The sequence below is a fragment of the Engraulis encrasicolus genome, chromosome 15 (genome assembly GCF_034702125.1).
Source record: "Engraulis encrasicolus isolate BLACKSEA-1 chromosome 15, IST_EnEncr_1.0, whole genome shotgun sequence".
Taxonomy (NCBI): domain Eukaryota; kingdom Metazoa; phylum Chordata; class Actinopteri; order Clupeiformes; family Engraulidae; genus Engraulis; species Engraulis encrasicolus.
The window spans coordinates 28,221,118-28,244,839 of record NC_085871.1 but is presented as its reverse complement, the minus strand read 5'-3'; the positions used below and the strand labels follow the sequence as shown (position 1 = coordinate 28,244,839).

The following is a 23,722-nucleotide window of genomic DNA, read 5'->3' as shown; positions in this document are numbered from 1 at the left end:
ACACTTTATTAACATTTATTACTGAACTAATTATCAACAAAGCATTTGCAAATGATTGTAAATGAGTAAGAGAACCAACCTACGGCTGCAGAGCGGAGTGGGAATCGGCTCCTACCGGATGAGTTTGATGTGTGCTTGCCTGTACCACTATATGTGGTGGTTCCATCTCTTTTGCTATTTTAGGACAAAGGTCTGCTCCGCACCTCTTCCTACCCATGCACCCCCTTTCCTCCTCTCTCCCTCCCACTCTCTCCTCCTTCCTCCTCCTCCTCCCCCTCCCCCCTCCTCATAAACCCACCATTCGTCTCCATTACGCCTCCGAAAATGCTATTTGTCACTTTGCGGGCCAGAAATAATCAATATGTCTTGTGGGGGCCAGTGTGCGCGTTAGGGGGAGCAAATTGATGTCTCTTGCCCCAGTGCCTCCCCCTCCGCTGGGGCTGCGCCGTATCTAATGGGGGACGTGGGGGGGGGGAAAGTGTGGGGGGGGGACTTGGGGGTGCATTGCCTGCCGTGCGGCATTGTCAGGTGGCACTTTTTCAGCCCCAGGATGATTCTCTCTCTCTCTCTCTCTCTCTCTCTCTCTCTCTCTCTCTCTCTCTCTCTCTCTCTCTTTCGCTCTTTTTTTACACTTTCTCTTGCTCTCCTTTCCTTCTCTCTCTCTCTCTCTCTCTCTCTCTCTCTCAATCTCTTTTCGCTCGCTCTCGCTTCTTTCTCTGAGGCTTTCTGGTTTTGTGTATGAGCTGTGTATAGTATGTGCGTGTGTGTCTATGTGTGGGTGGGGAGGGGGGAGTCGCATGTGAAAGAATTTGTATGAAGAGAGAGAGAGAGAGAGAGAGAGAGAGAGAGAGAGGAGAGAGAGAGAGAGAGAGAGAGAGAGAGAGAGAGAGAGAGAGAGAGAGAGTGTGTGTGTGTGTGTGTGTGTGTGTGTGTGTGTGTGTGTGTGTGTGTGTGTGTGTGTGTGTGTGTGTGTGTGTGTGTGTGTGTGTGTGTGTGTGGACAGAGTGCTGCCTGTCAGGGACTTGACATTTGTTTTTAAACAAGCAGTAATGGAGGGCTGCTACTACAGTCACTGAGATGGTGGGTGTGTGTGTGTGTGTGTGTGTGTGTGTGTGTGTGTGTGTGTGTGAGTGTGTGTGTGTGAGTGAGTGTGTGCACGTGTGTGTGTAAGTATGTGTGAGTACTACATGCATGTGCGTGCAAGCATGTGTGTGTGTGTGTGTGTGTGTGTGTGTGTGTGTGTGTGTGTGTGTGTGTGTGTGTGTGTGTGTGTGTGTGTGTGTGTAAGCCTCTTGGAGAAGATGAAGGGGAAACAAGAAGGGCCCCTGTAGGGGAAGAGAAGAGAGGGAGGAGGCTGATGGAGGGTCTGACTGATCCATGCTAGATTTGGCCCCGGCTACAGTGGCTTACAACTCCCGTGTAATTGGCCAAGCGGGCCCCGGCGCAGCGTTTAATTGGCCTGTCTGTCTGTCTGTCAGTCAGTCAGTCTTGTCTGCCTGCCTGGCTTGTGATCTGTTGATGGGATGGTGTTGGAGCCTCTCCATTTGGTAATTTGGTGCAGTGCATTCATTCATTAATTGGGAATCTGCTGTGGAGAGGCTTGCTTGTATGTAGGCTATGTGGATGTGTGAGAGTCCACAACATGCACTGCATAAATGAATCTGGAATATCTGGGGTATATCACATCAACCCTTCAGTAAGACTTTCTATGAAAAGTATATTCGTAAGAAACCTTTCCTAAGTTTTTAAGTCTAAGTATTGTATTTACGGTACTGTATAATAAAGATGGATGTTATAAATTATAATCCCATTCCATGTTCTGTTGACTTATAATGCTTCACCTTCTTTGATGGGTGGTCATGAATGCACTGTACATTGTACAAGATACTAATTTCAACCACTACTAAGTTTTGGGAAGGAGCCATAAACCACTTTTCTCATGAAATTCTCTTCTCCCCCTAAATCGGAGACAATTAGATTTGAACATTTCCGATGGTTCCATGGTAGCTAAGTAGCAGAGGGAAGAGTGGTCTTGTTGGTTGTAGTTTCAGCCAGTTTAAAAACCTTTAACTGACATTTTTCCAAACAAAATCCGTACATGAAATGGTACAAACCTACAAATCGTCTTTTACCACAAGTAGCAGTCCGTGAAGCAGCTGCCTTAGAAGCTGTTTACACGTATGGATGTTTTTGAAAACGAATTGGTTTTGGCCTACCATTTACACGTAAACAGAGTTTCAAAATCCGCATATCAAAAATCCGACTTTAAAAATATCCCATTTAGGGGGCTAAAACGCACCTGTTACAATGGAGTTTTCATTTTTATCCACATGTTGCGTTTACACGTAAACAGATCCACATTTAAATCAACATTTAAAAATATCCCGATACTGTACATGTAAACAGCACCTTAGTTATGGTAGAAACCCTTAACTGCTGACCCATGTCCGGACTGTTTCTAACTCTGAACAGTGATGGCTCTTTCCTCCGACAGGGTCTCAGATTGCGGAGAGCGGATAGCGGACAGTGTAGCGAACGTAATCTATCTATCTGGACACTGCTACTATCTACAATCGGAAGCCACCTGTGAGTTGAGTTGAGGAGGGGGAGCACGGACGGGACGGGGGGAATTCATAAATCACGTTAACAGCTCGCACGAGTGAACGCCGATCGGAGAGGCGCGGGGTCGTAAATCTCATTAGCTGGAAGCGGCTGACCCCGAGCCTTCGGTCTCCGCCATTAGAACGTGACCTTGCCCGTCTCGCGGACAACGGTAATTAGTTCTTCCACCGACTGCACCCACTGGCTGCTGGGGGAGGAGAGCGAGAAAAAAAATGCCCATCGGACTCCCACACAACCCACCCCTCCACAACCACCCCCTGACACCGCTGACCTCTACACCCACTCACTACTAGACACTACTGTAGGCCTACAGTACCTGGGAGAGTTTTTGGACATCTCTGCTGCACAGTATTGTAACAGGGTGATAGTGGGGTTAGCTGAGAGATACTGGTAATGGGAATTGGTCAGGGGGAGCGTAAAAACACTCCTCCAAAGACTCTTGCTACCCAATGAGTAGACACATAGAAGTAGGGAACCTAAAGTGCACCAGCCCCATGCCTCCATCCACTACTCAGTAATGATGTTTGTTGACACATAACAGCAGGTAAAGAAGCGCGATCATCAGCCTGCGACTATGAATTCAATTAATTCAGTCGACAATTGACTTTGGGATGCGAATCATACAAAACAATCCTCTGAGGTGCAATGGCCCAGTACACTAATGCTCCAGACCATATAGTACGTGCGGGGCATATGCCAATGGGGACCCAGGTCGGAATCGGGCCATTTCGAGTCATTTCCCAACCCTTTGCCAACCTCTCCCTCCCACTTGTCTCCTGTGTGCTCTCACACTGTCCTATATACTGTAAATAGAGACAAAAAGCCCCAAAAAATATCTCATAAAAAATGACCCCCAAGCCCATATGTCTCGTAGGCCTACTGTATACCTACTACCCCAGTAGTGCCGCTAGCTGTTGCTGGGTTCTTTTTTTCCTCCAACATTCCACCATGTTATCGTAAAGGTAGGGGCACACGGTTGATGGGGTGTGTGGGGGTGGGGGATGTTGGGTGCTCACCATAGGTGGAGGGGGGGGGGGGGGGGGAGTGGGTGATGGATGATCAGGGATGTGGTGAGTTGGCCAATTACGTACAACAGAGGTGGATATGGGCGGTGGAGAGGGTGGCCAGTAGATGGTGGATATGGGGGTGGAGGGTGGCCAATGGATGGTGGATGGATGACCAGGAGGTCGTGGTGGTGGAGGTGGTGAGGGTCAACATAGAAAAAGCACTCTAACCCCTGGCCCCTACCCGCTAGCAAGCGAACCCTACTCGACGAATAGACGCATGACAGTGGGTAAGCAAGCGTAACCAACAGCCTACCCTATGTCTTTGAAAAAAAGGGGGTGAGGAGAGCATGGATAGCATCTGTGGGATGTGGGGATACAGTGTGTGTGTGTGTGTGTGTGTGTGTGTGTGTGTGTGTGTGTGTGTGTGTGTGTGTGTGTGTGTGTGTGTGTGTGTGTGTGTGTGTGTGTGTGTGTCTGCGCATGCGTGTGTGCATGTGTGTGTGTATGTCTATGTGCATGTTTGTGTATATGTGCATCTATGTGGATGCGTATACGTGTAGGTATGCGCGTGTATGTGTATGTGTACTGTACTATGTGTGCAGTCGCGCACTAGTTTAATTTAGGAATATCCTACGCCTCAGGTCTCTGCCATGTCTCTTCCGCTCTGGTGCGCTCTTGGCTTTTTACAGCGGCTGGCGGTGGCTTACTGTAGCGTAGTCTAGTCTAGCCCAGTGTAATGTAGTGTAGTGTTGTGTAGTGTAGTGTAGTGTGTACCCCTGGCAGCAGGCAGCGGCGTCTTCCACATGACTGGGTTGTGGAGGGTGATATTTCTGGATGACGGCACCGTGGCACCAGGGCTGCTGGGGCTGGGGCTGGGGCTGGTGCTGGGGCTGGGGCTGGGGCTGGGGCTGGGGCTGGGGCTGGGGCTGGGGCTGGGGGCCGCAGCTGCTGCTGCCGGATTAGGGCAGCCCTGGCAAAGGTTGCCAGCCAGCCAGCTCCTCTGGGACGCCCACCACAGCCCAGCCCGCATCTCTCCCCCCCTCCTGTCTTCTTCTCTCCTGTCCTGTCTCGCTCTCTCCTCTTCGCTCACCTTTTTTTCTGATAATCTCCTCTCCTCTCCTCCTTCTTCTACTCCGTCTCCTTTCCTCTCATCTCTTCTTTTCTCCTCCTTCATTCTTGCCTCTCTCTTCTCTCCCTTCCCATTTTCTTCTCTCTTGTCTCACTCTCTCCTCTCCATCTCTCCCCCATCCTCTTTTCTTCTCTCCCATCTCGTTCTCTCCTCTCCATCTCTTCTGCGCTCCTCTTTTCTTCTCTCCTGTCTCGCTCTCTCCTCTCCGTATCTCCTTGCATCTCTTCCTCATCCTCTCTATTCTCCTCTCTCCTTGCATCTCTTCTGTTCCCTCATTCTCTCACTCTCTCCTGTCTCACTCTCTCCTCTCCGTCTCTCTTCCCCTCCTGTCTCCTTCTCTCCTCCCCTCCCCACTCTGTTGTCTCATCTCTTCTCCCTGTATCTCTTTTGCTCCCTCGTTTTCTCCTTCTCTCATTCTCTCCATTCAGTACATCTACTTTGTACTCTCCCCTCCTCTCTTCTTCTGTCCTGTCTCATTTTTGGTTCTCATCTCTCTTCTCTCATCTTCTCTCTTCTCTTTGCATCTCTTCTGCTCTCCCATTCTCTCTCTCCTGGCTTTTTTTCTCACCATCTCTTCTTCTTTTACTCTTTACTTGTTCTCTCCTCTCTCATTCACTCATACACTCTCTTCCTTTCCTTTCATTTGCTCTCCTCTTCACAGCCATTTCCTTTTACTTTTGTGTCTCCTTTTGCGTCTCCTATACGTCCATCTTTACTTTTTATCCCCATTTTATTCCCCTTTTTTCTGAATATTCCTTCTTTCTCTTCTCCTTCATTCCTCCTTTCTACTATACTCTCCTCCAGTCCTCCTTTCTACTCTCCTCTGGTCTTCTCTCCTACATGTATCTCCTCTTTTTCCTCTCTATTCCTCCTCAACTCTGCCCCCTCTCTCTTCTCCTTGCCTCCAGTCGCCTTCCCTTGCTTCATCCATGCTTTAATACCTATCACTGCTCTTTGCCCCTGAAAACTCCCCCAGTATCTCTCCGTCTCGTCTTCTCGTCTCATCTCCTTTGCTCCACACCCCTCCTGCCAACCTCTCTCTCTCTCTCTCTCTCTCTCTCTCTCTCTCAGCCCCTCCAAACAGATCGAAAGTCTGCAGGAAGCCTTTTGCACACACCTTTGCTGCCCCGACCCGCAGTGCCGGCATGCGTCTAAACACAATTACGCAATTGCCAAGGACTCATCCCCCCACCCCCAACCACCATTCGGGGAAGGGGGTGAGACAGAGGTGTTTGGCAGAAGGTAGGGAAGGGAGATCGGGGGGAGGTTAAGGAGGTTGGCGGGTTGGGGGTAGCTGATTTAATTTGGCCTTTTAGCGGGTGGAAATCTCAATAGACGGTTTAATTAACATGTGCGCCACAAGCTGAGAGCGGGACGCAAGGACCTGCCCATTAAAAGTGCTGCCAGTGCCACCGTGTGTCTGTACTGTGCCCATGGAAGAAAAAAAAGAGAAAAAACCTCTCATTGCTTTCGTGCCACGCACGTCTGCATGCCATGCAAATGAGCAGACAGAACCCCGCGGAGATATCCGTCCTTCTTCTCTTTCTTTCTTTTCTTTCTTTCAATTCTTTCTTTTTTTCTTTGGTTAAACGCTTTTGCTTCGTCTAACTAAGACCCCTGTTTACAATGAGAGTAATCAGATTAGGGATTGAAACAACCTTAATCTTTTACTGCACGCAGCAGCCGCATGTCCAATTTTTTGCTACAGCAAATGTGATCTGTATGCTAATCAAGCATTCGGAGGTGGGGGTTTTTCTTTTTTTTCTGCAATTCTGTGTAATGACGGTATTAGGGCGCAGCGTTTAAAATGAAATTGGAAGTTGATTTAACGTCGAGTTTAAAAGGGATTTTTTTGTTGTTGCTCTATGGGCTTGCAAAAGAAACGAAGAAACGAAGCTGACTTGAGTGACTACTAATTATTTTAATCAGCAGATGCTGCATTGTGGCAGCGGAATCAACAAACACTGATGATCACATCAACTAAACAACATCATTCTTCTCATACAGCATACTTCACATTTTGTGGATTTGGGGTTTAAGTAATTTTTTGTCATTTAAACTGATAATCACATCAAATAAACTAAATTTTGTGCAACATTTTTTATCATTACAGTGACTGATGATAGACTAAGCCTCCAGTCTGAACCGCAACAGAGGTTGGATCCAAGGCGCGCTGGTAGATTCCAAAGAGAGATACAGAACCATCAAGGGGCGGTCACTGAACATGAGAAATGAATGGGTGAATTACAGTTTTCTCTGCCGTGACCCTACACAGCAAAACATTCTGTGTGAATTCAACACTTACAGAGTACTCTGAGGCCAACGTTCACTACAGAGGATGTTAAATCAACTCTCTGTATTGAATTAGCACTGCAAAATTTACTGCGCACACCCAACTGCAGCGGTATTAAAAAACAAAACACACACACAAATCCTGTCTTTGTTTTGTATCCCACCTCCCATTCACCTCCTCCGGTTATACCAAATCATGGTGTTGGTCATGGCTGAGGTGATAAGGCGCCGTATGTTATTTGGCAGCGCCCTGATAAGACACAAGCTAGGCCTGTATCTGACGTCTTCTTCCTGGGGGCCCCGGTGAGTTTTATCGGGGTCAGTTGTGGTGCGAGCGGCAATGCGGTCTACAAGGCTTTTCACAGCAAACATCCAAATCTGCTGCTTCGTGTCTGATGAATGTCACCCCCCCATCCCCACCCTCCTCCACCACCATTGCCTCATACTCTGGATATTTTTTTTTTATTGCTGACATTTCTACACTCGGAGCTAATTAAGCTGGTGTAAATCCTTATTGTAATCCCCTTAATACCAGCACCTCAATCTCAACAATATTACAGTCAGCCAAGAGAGGAGGTGGACTCACATCCCGTACACTAGACACACACAGCTGCTGCTGCCCACCCCCCCAAACACACACACACGCACGCACACACACACACATGGTCACACATACACAGACAAACATACATACACTACACACACTGCTGCTGCCCCGCCACCCCCAAACACACGCATGCACGCACACACGCACGCACGTACACACACACACGCACGCACGCACGCACGCACGCACGCACGCGCGCGTGCACACACACACACACACACACACACACACACACACACACACACACACACACACAGAGCCCCTCCTCTTGGTGTTATATCCCGCTGTACGTAAGGTGGTACTCTACTAGCCAAGGATTAAACCCTAATGCTGATACCACACTCAAAGCCAAGAACTGGATTGAAGGACATTTCCCTTGTATCAAAATATGCATCTTATATAAAATGAACAACCTTTTTAGTACCACAGTTTGAAATCTCAAATAAATGTGTACTTTCTCTATAAAACTGTACCCACACAATAAAAAGTGGGGGATCTACAATAAACCAATCTCTTTTTCCAGATAACTTTGAACTGATTAAATAGTAATAAAGTGTTTTTTAATGAGCATGGTTGTCTTTGATGGGGGGAGTAGAAGGAGGAAGACGAGAAAGATGGGAGCATTGAGGAATGAACGAGAGGCTGGAATTTCGCCTTCACGTCGTGCTACAACTCCCCTCCCCCCTACCCCCACCTCCCCCGTTATAAATCAAAAACAAACCCACGCCTTCTCGTGACTTGCAGCTTAAATGAACAGTGAGTTTAATTAAACACTATGTTGGAGCATACGTGGCTTCGCAGCGCCATCAGTCAACACTCAACACTCAAAAGACTTGAATTCAACATTTTTTCCCCCAGTTCTTCTAGAATTTCACTTCAACACTCTACAGCTCCCATAGAACTCTGTGTTAAAAATCCCACAAAGTCCTTGTGACATCATAATGAAAACTCGACATTTTGGCAGAATTCTAATCACATATTTGTGATGGTACTCCTCAAAGGGTTAGAATAGACTTGGAGGGACTATACACTCTCAGAACAGTGTTGAATTAACACTGAATTTTCTTTTTTGAGCCCATTGCCGAAACCCTGCCAACTTGACAAAAAAGAAATCAATATTCATAGTTGTGTGTGGGGCCATATGTAATGAGTGTCTGCATAGGCTTTGATCCCGGTTGAAGGCTGTCAACTGGCCTTGCTAACAGATCTGCTTTTGAAGTGCAGACTGAACAGCTGTCTGCATGTACTCGTTTGTGTGCGTGCGTGCGTGCGTGCGTGCGCGTGCGTGCGTGCGTGCGTGCGTGCGTGCGTGCGCGTGCGTGCGTGCATGCATTTGTGTGTGTGGGTGTGTGTGCGTATCTCCAAACGTTGCTTTGACAGACACTGACACTGTTGTACACACACACACACTCTCACACACACAGAGACACACATTAACACACACACACACACCCCTCTCTCTCGCTCGTTATCACTTAAGCTGTCTTGCCCCCCACACCCCCACCCCCCCCCCCCCCTCTCTCTAGCTGTCTAGTTTGTCTGTCCTCCATCTGATGAAATACAAGGACAAATTTTAGCTCCACACTTCATGCGAATCCACAGCCCGAATGTTTGTGTTTTTTATTATTATTATACGCTTACTGCACCCAAGTAAATACCCCCCACCCCCACCCCTCCATTCTCTCCTCTCCTCTTCCTTTTATTCTGGGATACGCGTGCTGTGCAAACGGCCACATGCTGTATAACTCTACACAGAGTTAATCCAACAGCCAGACACTAGGACCCCCACCATGAGTGTTGTAGTCAATCAGTGATGGGCGCGCTCAACTTCTAATGTAAAATAAACAATTGTGCTCTCTGATCATGGCTTAAAGGCTGAAACGTGTCTGCTGATGGACATGGTGGTGTAATAGATAACGAGACTCAGCTCGTGTGTGCCGTTTTCCCCATTTTAAATGCTGTAGTAAATCACTACTGGTAAAAACTGTAGTAAAAACACTACTAGGAAACACACTAATAAAAACACTAAGTGTTGAATAGACACTAGGCTGTAGCCTACTCTACGCCTGTAGCACCCAGGTGAACATTTCTCCCTCTCCATTTCTCCCCTCCATAGCTGGTAGATATTTATCTTACTAGCCAAACACACACTCACCAATGGGTCAAAGTGGCTTATTTTCTACCGGCCAAAATATTTCTTTACCCGCATTGGCTGGTTGGCGGGTGTTAATTTAGAGCCTTGCTCCTACTTACTCCAGTGGTTTCCAAACTGTGGGTCAAGCCTCCCAATGGGAGGAGGGGGGTAGTGGTACAGCAAAGAGGTCGAAGAGACAAGAGGCTTTTTACATAAATGCTTGAATATGCTTTCACATAATATGTAGCCTATATACTATACATAGCGATTCCATAAACTTGTCAGTAACACCATTCATTTACAATGAATAAATGTATTTACTCCTTTGAATCTCACATTGAAATTAAGCAATGTTGGCATTTGGAGTACGGGAGGTGTGGGGTTCACGAACATATTCTCTCCCAAGAGTTCAAAAGTTTGGGAATCACTGCTCTATTGTACATTTTTATATGGGCAGTCATGGGTAAGCGGTTAGGGCGTCAGACTTGTAGTTTGGGTTTTCTATGTATTGGATGGGGGGCCCTTTCAGATTACTTTGTCCTGGGCCCAGCAAAATCTGTCAGCAGCCCTGCCTATGGCTACATCTATCCCCACAGGCTCCTTCCATTATCCCCTCCACAGAGCCACTCCAGGGACTCATTCCAGAGCTCCCTACACTCTTAATTGCAACACCACTACCACCATCGCATCGCTACCACCACCATTCATTGCTACCACCACCACCACCACACTACTACCCAGCCATAAAAGAATTTTGATTCATCTCACATCAGCTTTTCCCTACATCATTTTTTTTCATGTGTGTAATTGTGTGAGTTTTGTGTGAGGGGTATCTCTCTCTCTCTCTCTCTCTCTCTCTCTCTCTCTCTCTCTCTCTCTCTCTCTCTCTCTCTCTCTCTCTCTCTCTCTCTCGTGTGTGTGTGTGTGTGTGTCTGCAATGTATGTGTGTGTGTGTGTGTGTGTGTGTGTGTGTGTGTGTGTGTGTGTGTGTGTGTGTGTGTGTGTCTGTGTGTCTGTGTGTGTGTCTGTGTGTGTCTGTGTGCGTGCGTGCATCCCTGTGTGTATGTGCCTGTGTGTCTGTGCGTGCATGTTTGCCTATGTGCTGTATTTTTGTTTGATATTTGTAGTTTGATGGGCTCAGAGGAAAATCCCGAGCAAGATGTTTGTCTAGCGCCTATTCACAGGGGAAATAAAGAGATACTGTATATACATACACGCTCTCATTTATATTGCTATCAGCACTCGCTTGGTGCTAATTCATTTTCACAACTCAATTTGCATGGCTGTACATGCACAAGTATTAAGAGACAAGAAAGCAATTGCTGGTTGAACACAACGTATAGGGATTTCATGAATAAAGATGAATTCAACCAAACAAAAAAAGCAAGGTCTGCTTTCCATTTCACTGTTTTTTATTCTACACAGCAATGTCTGCAGTGTTAATTCAACACTAAGAGAGTATAATTGAACACCCCTGAAGGTCCTACTCTATATGGTGTTCAATTAATGCTGCAGAAATTACAGTGTGCATGGTGTGAAGCTTTTAGAAAGGAGTGAATCAGTCAATGGATGCAGACAAAGGGGACTGAACAGCCTCATCAACACAAATCCCATAGTGAACCCAACACTGTATTGTATGATGTTTAATAAGTCAATCAATTAATCAATTCAATCAATCTGTTTTATTACTATGGTGTGTCGAGAATAAGATATCTAATTGATGTGGTTGTGGAAATGTAGATGCTCTCTGCTTATAAAGACTGACTGTCTTTATATGTTAAACTGACCAATAGACAACAAGCATACAGCACATGTTTTTTTTCTAATATGATGTTCACCATATCCGCTAGGCTATAGCCTATAGGGCACAATTATCTGGCAAAATTGGAGAAATTGTGTTTAAATGGACATATGAATGAATTGAGTCTCACTCAGTGACATAAATCACCGTGGACCTACCCTCTGTGAAAGTGTCATTGCTGTTTTGTGAAGCCTTTCACATCCACACACAGCCACCACCGTGAAGTGAGTCTGGAGAAAAATGCCACAGGAGGGAATGACGTAACCCTGAAATAACCGATGCTGATAGGCACCACTGACGCATTGATAACCGAGGTTACATTTTAACACTCTCAAACGTCAAATCGCTGTAGCCTATGTGGGTGTTGTTTTCTTTCCTTTAAACACAGGAAAGTACTTGAGGACATTGAGAGTAGTCTGGGTCTGCGATATTGTATGCAATTTATAACTATGCGACTGGCCAGTTAAGTTTCTTCATTAAAAGGTAGTTAACCATCATTTCCTCTTTCAGCAACAAACTGAATATGCAAAGGAATGAGAAGTATTTATGACGAACAGAAAAGCAACAAGTAGGCCAATTGAGGTGGACACTTAAGTTATTGTGTAAGTTCAGAGTGATAGTTACTATAAGATAAATCAAATGTAAGGCATTGGTTCTATCAGAAATACACAACACTCAATAGCCTATGTTTATACGTAAGGACCACTCTAAGAATGTTTTATAGTATTTGATGTCAGTAAGTAGTTCACAATCACCCCAATCCTCTGATGAATTTAATATCGATTTAATTACATCATGATGGCAAGCTTACTCACCACAATAAACGGCGACATGCCCGGCTAAAGCACTTGGCGCATCATTGGGCCATAACGCACAAGAAAATGTTTACGTGCTCAGAAACAATAGAGAGGTTGCAACCACTGATAGCTTGCTCTGGCAATCGATAGTTTGCAAGAAAATAGCTTTTCTAATTCTAAGTAACCATTCCCCCCTCTCTTGGCTACTTACCACTGGTTGCCGTCCTGCTACAGTCGACCTCCACGTCGCCGCCGCAGCTCCGCAAACTACTGCAGACTCAGCCGGGTTTGATAGAAGAGGCACGGCAGAGGGCGGACGGGCCGACGGAAACTCTGCATGGCGAAGGGGAGAGGGAACCGCTGGCAGACGCGGGGTTATACGGAGCCAAGGTTTTCTCCGTTGCAGCACACCCCCATCTCTTGTGAAGAAGTCGCTTGGTCTGTCTCAGTGAAGCCGAGTTCAAATACCGTGAGCGGAGCCACACTTTTTCCTCCGTGGGCTACACGCCCCCTTTTCCCATCTCCTTCCATGCCCCTTCCTCGTGATCCTTTCGATTTTCTCTTTATCACAGTCAACGCCTATTCAGGTTCTCTCTTCTAATATAGCCTAATGTATTTTAAATCGAGCTCGAGTCTGCACCGACGAATTATTTTCTCTCACCTTGAAAGATTCAGTAAGAAAAAAAAACAAAAACAGAAAAACACTCCACCATGTTTACTGCTTCATATTATTAATAACACATAGGCTAAGTACCTATCTTGAAGTGTTATTGTAATTGCGTAACCGCGTGATTTTGTACAGCCAGTTAGCTTAAAAGTGAACAACATGGTTCTGTTAGCAACACTTCCTCCAGGACCATGGACAGCGTCCTCTTAGCAAATAGAAAGCAAACACTCATTATTCAGCCAACGGGCACGCAAACACAAACAGATACACTTTGCAAGGAACTAACTGTGAGACACGTAGGCTATTGCTCATTTGTTAGTAGTCTATATATAGCCTAAGAGTAATATTCATATCCCCAGAGCACATTGCAATCGTGGGAAATATATACAGCGATGCCTGAAGGCATGCTATCTTAACAACTATCCTAGAACTACATTCATCTCATCTCACTCCCTCCCCCTATCTGAACGAAGACCTAAAAGCCACTGGCTGCTTTCCTGCACATGCTGCACTGTAATATCTAAACACAAAATTGAGCAGTTAGCTCCCTTGACCAATTTATTCTTTATTCTTGCCTTTTGTCTGCATAGTAAATGTCTATTTTCCAATTTCTTGGTTGGTGGTACAGTGTTTTTTTCCTCCCAAACTTGTAGTATGAATTTGCTTGGGCAGCCCATTGAAAGTGAGTGAGAGGGAGGGAAGCCCCCTACCCCCTATCCCACAAATCCCCCCCACACACACACACATACACCACCACCGTCACCGTAGCAGCCACCATTGCAGCCGCTGCTGCCATCGTCCCTGCAACAATATTGAGATGTATGTATTAGGGTAGACCTTGTAAAGCCTCACATCTGAGACATGAAATGCGGCCCATTCATCAACGTGACGCGCAGGCAAATTGCTGCCAGCGAGAGCTATTCTTCAAGCCTGCCGCCGGCCCGGGAGAGAGAAGAAGAGAGAGAACAGAGAGAAGAGAGGGAGAGCGCTCCAAACATGGACAGCCCCAGAAAAGGGCCCGCAGGGGTTTTTTTGTGGCTCCCCCTCTCTTATTGTGCTCCCAATAGACATTTATTTGGTCAACCATTTCTTTCTGTTTTTTTTGTTGTTGGTTCCAACCATCAGGCCTGTTTTTTTCTCTTTCTTTTTTTGAGATGTTCCTCCTCCTCCTCCGTCAGATATATAGGGTAGGCAGCACATTGCAATTTCTGCAAAGTCATCTTCGATATGATTGCCCCTCTCCTCGAAATGTAGGCCTATGTTTTGGGTAGGCAATCATATCAAAATGACATGTTTGCAGAGCAATATAGCCTGCTGGCACACATCATATTGATTACAGTGAAAAATTGCGTTGCGAAATCCAAGACATCCGGGCCATGGTGGTGGTTGTAGTGGTGGCGGCGTTCGTTAGGTACCCATGTGTGTGTGTGTGTGTGTGTGTGTAAAATGAGGACCCAGAGGTCTGTGGCTTGCTCGGGTTGTGGATAACAAGCTGCCCAAGTGAAATCCTTTTCTTATGGGTGAACCTTGGCCCTTCTCTTCCCCCCTGATGAATGCCTTGAGGATCCATTTGTCACTGTTGTGGCCAGTCAATGTACAATACAGTCTCAGGTAACAATGGGTGTGAATGGATCTGGAACCTAAGACAGTGTAGCTTACACAGTACACCACTAACACCAGAGATTCTTGAAGTATATAACACCACCGTACACCAGGGCAGCCAATTGGGGCACGCTGTAAGTACCAATGACTACAACTTTGCCCACACTGCTTCCTATTAATGATGCAATTAACCCCGGCATTAAGCCCTGCGAAATGCCCAACACGGCATTATAAATTAGCTGTTACCAGAATGACAATGACCAAGTTGTAATGTATTACTGAAGGCCCTGTGCACTGTCATAGTAGTGTAGTACTATAGTAGTTAACTTTCAATGTCTATTACAGCGTGCCACAGGAGGTACGGCGTGCATTAAGGGGCTACGGCAAGGGTGTCAAACTCAAATTGACTGAGGGCCAAAATCAAAATCTCAAACGAAGTTGGGGGCCGAACTCAATATTTATTTTTTAAAATGGACTAAAATTGAGAGTAGATGCAATTCTTACTCATAGTTAAAATTACACAAACACTCTTTCCCATCATATATGGTAGTTGAAATGTGTCTGCACATCCTGTAACACACCCAATTTCATGTTGAAGTCTTGTTGCCCTACACATTACTGCTGTATGTTGGCCAACTGCAATAAACATTTGAAATGATCTCGAGGGCTGAATAAAATGGCTCCGCGGGCCACATTTGGCCCCCGGGCCTGAGTTTGACATCCCTGGGCTACGGCATCAGCTAAACACTTTTGGTGTTTTGGTTAGTCCACTGCAGGTTGGGGGCGGAGTTGTTCTTGCTGGATGGTCTCGCTCGTGCATCTGAGATCTGCAACTTGCTTTGGAAGCACACATCCACAATCTTTGCAATGGACACACACCATCACAGACTGTTTACGTGATCAGGACCAACAGCAACTGGTTACTGGATATATTGACTAATAGTCGAAACTTGCTTCGGTCCATACGTGACCTGAGGAAGGCCAACAGGCCGAAATGTCGTTACATTAAAAGATCATGTCTGCAACTCGGGAGTGTGCGGCACTTCTCTCTTCTTTCAAATGTTTTACTGGTTGCCAGCACTTCCTTTTCTAGTGTGCGTTTGGATCTGGAACCTAAGACAGTGTAGCTTACTCATTACACACCACTACACCACCGAACACCAGGGCAGCCATTTGGGGCATGCTGTAAGAACCAATGACTACAACTCTGCCCACACTGCTTACTATTCATTAATATTGTAATTAAGTCCCTACTGTGGCTCTAATAGTAGGGCTCTGGGCTGCTACACTGGCGACCCGGGTTCGATTCCGGCCCGGGTCATTTGCAGATCCTTCCCCATCTCACTCTCTCTCCCACTTGCTTCCTGCCGCCATCTCAGACTGTCTAAGATCTAATCTTAGACAGATCTAATAAAGGCATTAAAGCCCTTTAAAAATGGTGTAGTTAAAGCATCAAACACTTTTTGTGTTTTGGTTAGTCCACTACATGTTGGAGACGGAGTTCTTCTTGCTGGATGGAGTCTTGCTCTTGAGAGTCTGAGATCTGCAACTTGCTTTGGAAGCACACGTCCACAATCTTTGCAATGGACACACACCATCACAGACTGTTTACCTGATCAGGACCAACAGCAACTGCTTACTGGATATATTGACAAATAGTCGAATACAGGTGTATTCCACAATATCAAACAGGCGTTGGCAGGAATGCTGTAGTAGAGCCACCCTCCTCTCTGAGACATTTTGCTGTTTAATGTTGTTGTTGTTCCCTTGCCTCTGGGAGTCTAGAAGGTGAGTAGCCACTTCACAGGATGCTCCCTCTCAATACCGTCATGCACTCAAATGCACTCACTGTCCTTCATGTGACGGAACAAGAGTGATGAAATGGAGGAGAGGACGATGGGTGGTTGTGCAGAGTGAATCTGTAGCCCTTTCATGTAGTAGATGGGTTCTCCCATTCACTGTCTGCTGAAAAAGCTTGACTACATTATAACAACATTGCTATGACACTAGCCTGGGCGAAAGCCTGTATGCCGTCAAACAGTCTGTCAAAAGCTAGGAGGAATCCGTCTCCATGGAGGGTGGGAGATGGTCTGACCTAACTCAACTGATTCAAATTCAAATTCAAATTGTGCTTTATTAGCATGACTATTACGTCAATGTTGCCAAAGCATACAAATAACAAGACAAAAATGTGTAGCGTTACTTTGAGCAATCAGTAACAGACTCCACGGGTGAGTTCTACGTCACCTCTCTCAACTGTTTGCTGATTGGCAGAACCGTGAGCCAACCAAGCTTGGGTTGGGGCAGACTATGTATGGAGCCAATCTCTTGGCTGATGAAAAAAAAACCTAATTGAGAACCCACCACTGCTGTGGAGCCATCCATGCATTTTCTCAGAGGGACTTTTCTGCTGGTACTGTTGATGGTGCTGATGTTGGGGCTTTGCCTCTGGGATGATTAAAGAAGGCAGAAGGAGTCTTGATGCTTTTGAGAAGGTCAGAGAGATCATTCCACTTTGATTAGAAACTGTAATCTCACATTTTGTGGGGGGAAACACCTTTGGTCCACTATTAACCCTAGCATAGTTCACTATAACACACAAGCAGGCTTTGGGAGGAAGACTACTGTAGTGAACAATGCACACTCCTGATGAAGCATTTTTACTGCAACCTATATAGGTTTAGCACTAAGACTATTCGTAGTAGTTCACTGAGTGCGTATACATGCAGTTCAGTATCGAATATGATCAGGATATTAAGTATCCCGAATTTGCGTTTGAGCATATAAACACTTCAGTATCCCGAATAAGCCCTTATTCGGGATACTGAGAAATCGGGATATAACGCATTTGAAGAGAATTCTATAACGGCCAAGAATGTAGACTGGGATATAACGTTCTGTGCTCATATAAACACCTTATCCCGAATATGATCATAACCGGGATATGCCTCATATTCGGGATACTGAACTCCATGTATACGCACTCACTGTAACAGCCAGCTTACTATAGGCTTGAGAGGATTGCTGTACTGTATAGAGGCACAGGCCATTTTTCTCTGTGGGATTTTGTTGCTGATGGTGCTGATGCTGCTGCTTTGCATCTGAGAGGTCCTTCTACCTTGATCACAAACCGTATTCTCACACTTTTTTTGGAATAAATACGTTTACTGGTTTACTATTACACTGTTACCATTCACTGTTTAAAAAAAAGAAAAGAAAAGAGAGGAAAAGAATAGAATAGAAAAGAAAAGAAAAAAGGGATACTGTCACGTACCCATACATCTTCCTCTGTGGGATTTTGTTGCTGTGGGTGCTGGTGCTGGTGCTGGTGCTGGTGCTGGTGCTGGTGCTGGTGCTGGTGCTGGTGCTGGTGCTGGTGCTGGTGCTGGTGCTGGTGCTGTTGATGCTGTGCCTTTCTCTCCTCTTGGTGCTTTCTAGAAGGTCAGAGAGGTCCTTCTATCTTTGCCACAAACCACTGTTTTGGGAAATTATGTATATGGGTTTACTACCTATACTGTTGCCATTGACTGTTTAAAAAGAAAAGAAAAGACAAGAAAATACAAGAAAATACAATAAAAGAAAAGGATACCGTCACGGGCTATACAGTACGTCTTCCTCTGTGGGATTCTGTTGCTACTGGTGCTGATGCTGATGCTGTGCCTTTCTCTCCTCTTGTTGCTTTACAGAAGGTCACAGAGGTCCTTCTACCTTCACCACAAACCATATTCTCACACTTTTTGGGGAATAAATACGTATACAGGTTTACTATTACACTGTTGCCATTCACTATTTAAAAGAGAGAAGAAAAGGAAAGAAAATAATAGAAAATAAAAGATAGGGATACTGTCACGTACCCATACATCTTCCTCTGTGGGATTTTGTTACTATGGCGCTGCTGATGCTGATGCTGACTCTTTTAAAGAAAAGAATAGAATAGAAAAGAAAAGAAAAGGAAAGAAAAGGATACTGTCACAGCCCATACATCTTCCTCTGTGGGATTTTGTTGCTGCGGGTGCTGTTGGTGTTGCTGCTGATGCTGTGCCCTTCTCTCCTCTTGGTGTTTTACAGAAGGCCAGAGAGGTCCTTCTACATTGAACACAAACCTTATTCACACACTTTTTTGGTAAAAATACGTATTTGGGTTTACTACTAACACTGTTGTCATTCACTGTTTAAAAGAGAAAAGAAAAGAAAAGAAAATAATAGAAAATAATAGAAAATAAAAGATAGGGATACTGTCACGTCCCATACATCCTCCTCTGTGGGATTTTGTTACTATGGCCCTGCTGCTGATGCTGATGCTGATGCGGTGCCTCTCCTCTTGGTGCTTTCCAGAAGGTCAGAGAGGTCCTTGAGGGGGATGCTGATGATGACAGCCCCCACGGTCGCCATCACGACGGGGCGCAGGGGAGAGAACATGGGGCACGGATAGCATCGGCTTGTTAGAGGAAACCTTCATGTCACACGCAGGGTCAAACGTTTGATCAGGCACATTCAAAACACTTAAAACCAGTCCACATGGTGCTCACACGCACCGTGCACACACAGAAACACAGGTGTGTGTGCACACACACACACACACACACACACAAACACACACACACACAGACACGCGCACACACACACACACATGCATGCACACGTACACACAAACGCAAGCGCACGTACACACACACACACACACACACACACACACACACATACACATGCATAGGGCCACATGCATCCATACAGACACAGATACACACACACACACACACACACACACACACACACACACACACACACACACACACACACACACACACACACACACACACACACACACACACACACACACACACACACACACACAAACAGAATTACTCACACAGAGGAGCGATAGGGAGTGGATGGATGACTTGACCTGCTACCACTCCGTCTGTGAGGAGAGCAGATAGGGAGGGCAAGAGAAGGAATCAAATTCACCCCCTGTAACGTGCACCTGCATTTAGTAGACACTTAGGATTATCGCCTGGAAAAATGCTTTAGTGAAATGCTGGTTATCGCACAAGGCATTTAAGAAATGATTATGAACTGTTGTGAAAATAGCCAACAGGCTTTAGAGGCATATTTTCAAACTGAAATTCTCTAATTCTGATTAAATCTCAAGTGTTTTGGAGGTTATTCAAGGAGCTATCTGTTGTTTTGAAAAGTCAGGCTTTGTCAGTAGCTAATTATACACTCTGATATTATGCAGTAGCAACTTGAGACCTCGACTGTCAGCAGCGTCTATGATGAAGAAAAATGCAAAAGAGCAAATGCTTTTAATTTTTCAAAAATGATCTAAGGTTTCATTCCCCAGACTTGCTACTCAACTTTACACCCACACACTGCGTCTCCAGATGCATACGCGCGCGTGTGTACGCCAGTATAATGTGGTTAGTATTTTCTTTTAAGCACTAATTGGGTGTCAGCCGACTCCCTTGACACCCTGACACACGTAGGTTGCTTTGCATTATTTAAAACGGTATGCGCGCACATACAGGGACTAAAATGTAAACACACATGCACACAAACGCCTACAGTAAATACAAGAATAGCCTCCATGCACTATTATTACAAATTCTCCTAATTTTTATATTGTTTAGAAATGGCGATAGTAGGGTATTCAATCGGCCAACACACTAGGCCTAATGTAGGCCTAATTTACATTATTGGCTTTGTGTTGTTGACAACGGCAATCGCGTAAATCCTTTTGATTGTGAATGTAACTCTGGGCCTGATCATGATAACTTAAGCTTTTGTCGTTAGCCTATTGTCGCAGCTGTTGCCATAAATATTTGTCTAAGTTCGGGAGACCCTCCCACCGGGGACACATGGGAAGACTGACCTAGCTATTTGAAGCCCTTTGTGTCCTTTTTCAAGCACACACGTGAAGCGCACTGAAGTGAGGTAGCCTACTTCCATAGGATCAGTCTTCTCCTGGAATCGTCTTCCCCTCGTGTGACGTTCATTTTGGTTATGTAGGCTGGACTCAGAGGACACAAACTTTCATGTTTAAACCAACTTTGACCAAGACATGAACTCGTCGTCACCTTTGGGAATTGTTTTTACCTATGCCTAGGTAAGTGTATTTTGTTTTTTTTCCTTTTGCTGATGCTGTAACCATCGATAATATATTATTATTATAAGCTCGCTCAAGTCAAGCCAAAAAGTTGCCACTGCAGCAAAGAGGAGACATCACCACTTTATTCTTCAGGCTAAAACTTTCCAACGTTTCTCTCATTATGTAATTTAAGTTTAATTTGTTATTACCATAAAATGAATGTCAAGAAAATAGAAATTACATTGTGTGAGTCAAAAAGTACTGCTGGTAAGCTTAGAAATGCAAATATGTGCATATATAAAAGCAATGAGTCATGCAGTCTTACCCTGCATGGTGCATTATCCCTTCTTTTATTAATTTGATTAAAAAAAATCTATTTTTAATAAATCATAAAAAACGTTCCCTTTTTAATTCATTAGAGTCCATGGGATTGAATGGTTGGGAAACACATCGGGTTGCACACCACCATGAGGCCTTGGCATTGCTACTACTCCTCCTCGCTGCCCTCACCTTCACCCCAAACGGAGCCCTCTCCACCCCACCACCATGCTTTAGCTCCGCTGACATATTCATCTGCCGGGGTCAGAACCTCTCCGCCATGCCGAACGACCTCAGTGACCTCACATGGCACCTTGACCTGAGCTTCAACGCGATCGCCTCCCTGCCCCCCAGCTGGACGTCGCGGCCCTTGCCCAGGCTTCAGGCCCTGGTGCTGGCCCAGAACGCCCTGGTCGCCGTGGCGCCAGGTGCCTTCGTCGACGCCACACCGCACCTCCGCCACCTTGATCTGTCCTCCAACCGGCTGGAGTCCCTCGGCGAGGGGGCCTTCGTGGGGCTTACAGAGCTGGAGGAGCTGCTTCTGTACGACAACCGGCTGACCCAAATCGGAAGAGGACGAGCGTTCAAAGGCGTCAGTGGCAGCCTCCGGAGGCTGCATCTCGGCCGGAACCGATTGACGGAGTTCCCGTGTGAGATGTTTGACGCCGGCGTTTCATCCACAGCTGCAGCTGAAGCCACTGTTGCTGCTACCAGTGGCATTGGCGGCTCTTCTTCTTCTTCTTCTTCTTCTTCTTCTTCTTCTTCTTTGTCTGTACTGCGAGTCTTTGATCTGTCCTCAAACCTGCTGCGGGACGTCCCTGTCACGTACATCCTCTCGCTGCCTCCAGAGACACAGGCTGGCATTTACCTCCACGATAATCCTCTTGTCTGCACTTGCGCCGTGACTGCCATGCTGCAGCAGTGGGTCGAACAGAGGTTCAGGACAATGGCGATGGCAAGCTTTCTTCTGGAGGCCCAGGGACTGGGACTACCACTACCATCCCACGCCCAGGCCCATCCCCATCCCCATCCCTGCCTCAGTGGAAGTGTGAAGGACAGGCTGAACTGCTCACAGTCACACGCGCTGCCCAACTCTACTCACACCACCAGGGGGATTTATGAGGCAATGCTTGGAGAATCATTGCTGCTTTCATGTTTGGAGTCAATGGAGGACCAGCAGCAGCAGCAGGGGGCATCGGTGAAGTGGGATACCCCAAACCAGGTGACCTCGCCTGGGGAGCCGCACAGGCAGGAGCACCTGCTGGTGCACCCCAATGGAAGTCTACAGATCCAGACGGTGCGAGAGGAAGATGCTGGAAGCTACTCCTGTAAGGTGGTCAATGGGCCACTACGAGGTAATAATAATAATAGGAATAACTATGTCTGAAAGGGACACTGTGTGAGATTTTTAGTGGTTTATTTCCAGAATTCATGCTGCCCATTCACTAATGTTACCTTTTCATGAATACTTACCACCACCATCAAATTCTATGTATAATATGACTGGAAAAATAGCACTTTTCATTCATGAAAAGGGGGATCTTCTCCATGGTCCGCCATTTTGAATTTCCAAAAATAGCCATTTTTAGCTGCAAAAATGACTCTACTTGGACCATACTAGAAAATATTTGTTTATTACTCAGTAAGCTTTCATTTAAAGATCATATGTGGCCATAGGCGACACAGTTTCAATGAGCAGCCTAGTTGCAGTACCTTTTTTGACCATTTCCTGCACAGTGTACCTTTAATACATTAAAAAAACATCTAAACAACGTCGGCGGCCCATTTAGTTGATTTTTTCCCGGGCCTGGACAAAGCTGAGAGCGGCCCTGATGCACACCATTCCACCAGTGAATGAACTGAACTGAATGATAATGTTACACTACTGCAACTTTACACAGCACTTTTAGTAATGTATTGCAGCTTAGTCGTTGCCATTCTGGTAACCGCAAATTGTATAGGGCCATATCTTAACAGTTTAAATCAAATTTGTAGGTGCTGCAAGAGTGGTGCAAGTGGTCATCGTGCGTGACACCACCAACCCCCACGAGATGACACCAACGCCAGACCGGGGAGGGAGCTTCCACACGGCGTTCACCATCATGGCATGCTGGGTGGTGAGCATGATGCTGCTGATGGTCTATCTCTACTTCAGTCCCCGCGACCTACGCAAGCGCTGGGGGTCGAGGAGGAACAGTGCTTCCAAGAGGGTGGTGTTCGTGGAGCCCTGGATGGAGGTGGCTACCCTGAACCAGCAAACACACTTGGCCGCAGCAAGGAATGGCAGTGGGGTGGTCGCCACTCGAAGCATTCTGAAGAACGGGGGAAGTTCCACTTCTAGCTCTGTCACGGTGTCTCCTGTTAAAGAAATATGCCCGCTGATTTAGTCATTATGTGTGTTCACAGTTTGCTAGCCATCATATGTGTTGTTTAGTAGTGTTTTTGTTATCTATTTGTGTGTGGCCACCACTAGAGACATTCTGACCAATGGAGGATCTTCAACCTAGAAATATGACTGCTGACCACCATGTCACAATGTGTTCGCAATGCGTTAGCCATCATATGTGTTTATTTATTTTATGTTTATCATATGTGTGTATTTATTTTATGTTTATTATTGGTGGTTACATGTGCATGAGGTCACTACTAGAGACATTC

General features: G+C 45.9%; 1 protein-coding gene across 1 annotated transcript; it reads left to right on the top strand.

The window, feature by feature from the left end:
* The first annotated feature begins 21,170 nt into the window (after positions 1 to 21,170).
* LOC134464223 (amphoterin-induced protein 2-like) lies at positions 21,171 to 23,451 on the top strand. The gene is made up of 3 exons (XM_063217698.1): positions 21,171 to 21,714; positions 21,847 to 22,419; positions 23,060 to 23,451. Exons 1-3 carry the CDS (start codon positions 21,171 to 21,173, stop codon positions 23,449 to 23,451), a joined length of 1,509 nt encoding a protein of 502 aa, XP_063073768.1.
* The last annotated feature ends 271 nt before the right edge of the window (positions 23,452 to 23,722 follow it).

Coding starts and splice junctions, on each gene's coding strand:
- LOC134464223 (XM_063217698.1), top strand. CDS start 21,171: ATGGGATTGAATGGTTGGGAAACACATCGGGTTGCACACCACCATGAG. Junction 21,715..21,846: donor CCGATTGACGGAGTTCCCGT/GTGAGATGTTTG, acceptor CTGTACTGCGAG/TCTTTGATCTGTCCTCAAAC. Junction 22,420..23,059: donor GGTCAATGGGCCACTACGAG/GTAATAATAATA, acceptor TCAAATTTGTAG/GTGCTGCAAGAGTGGTGCAA.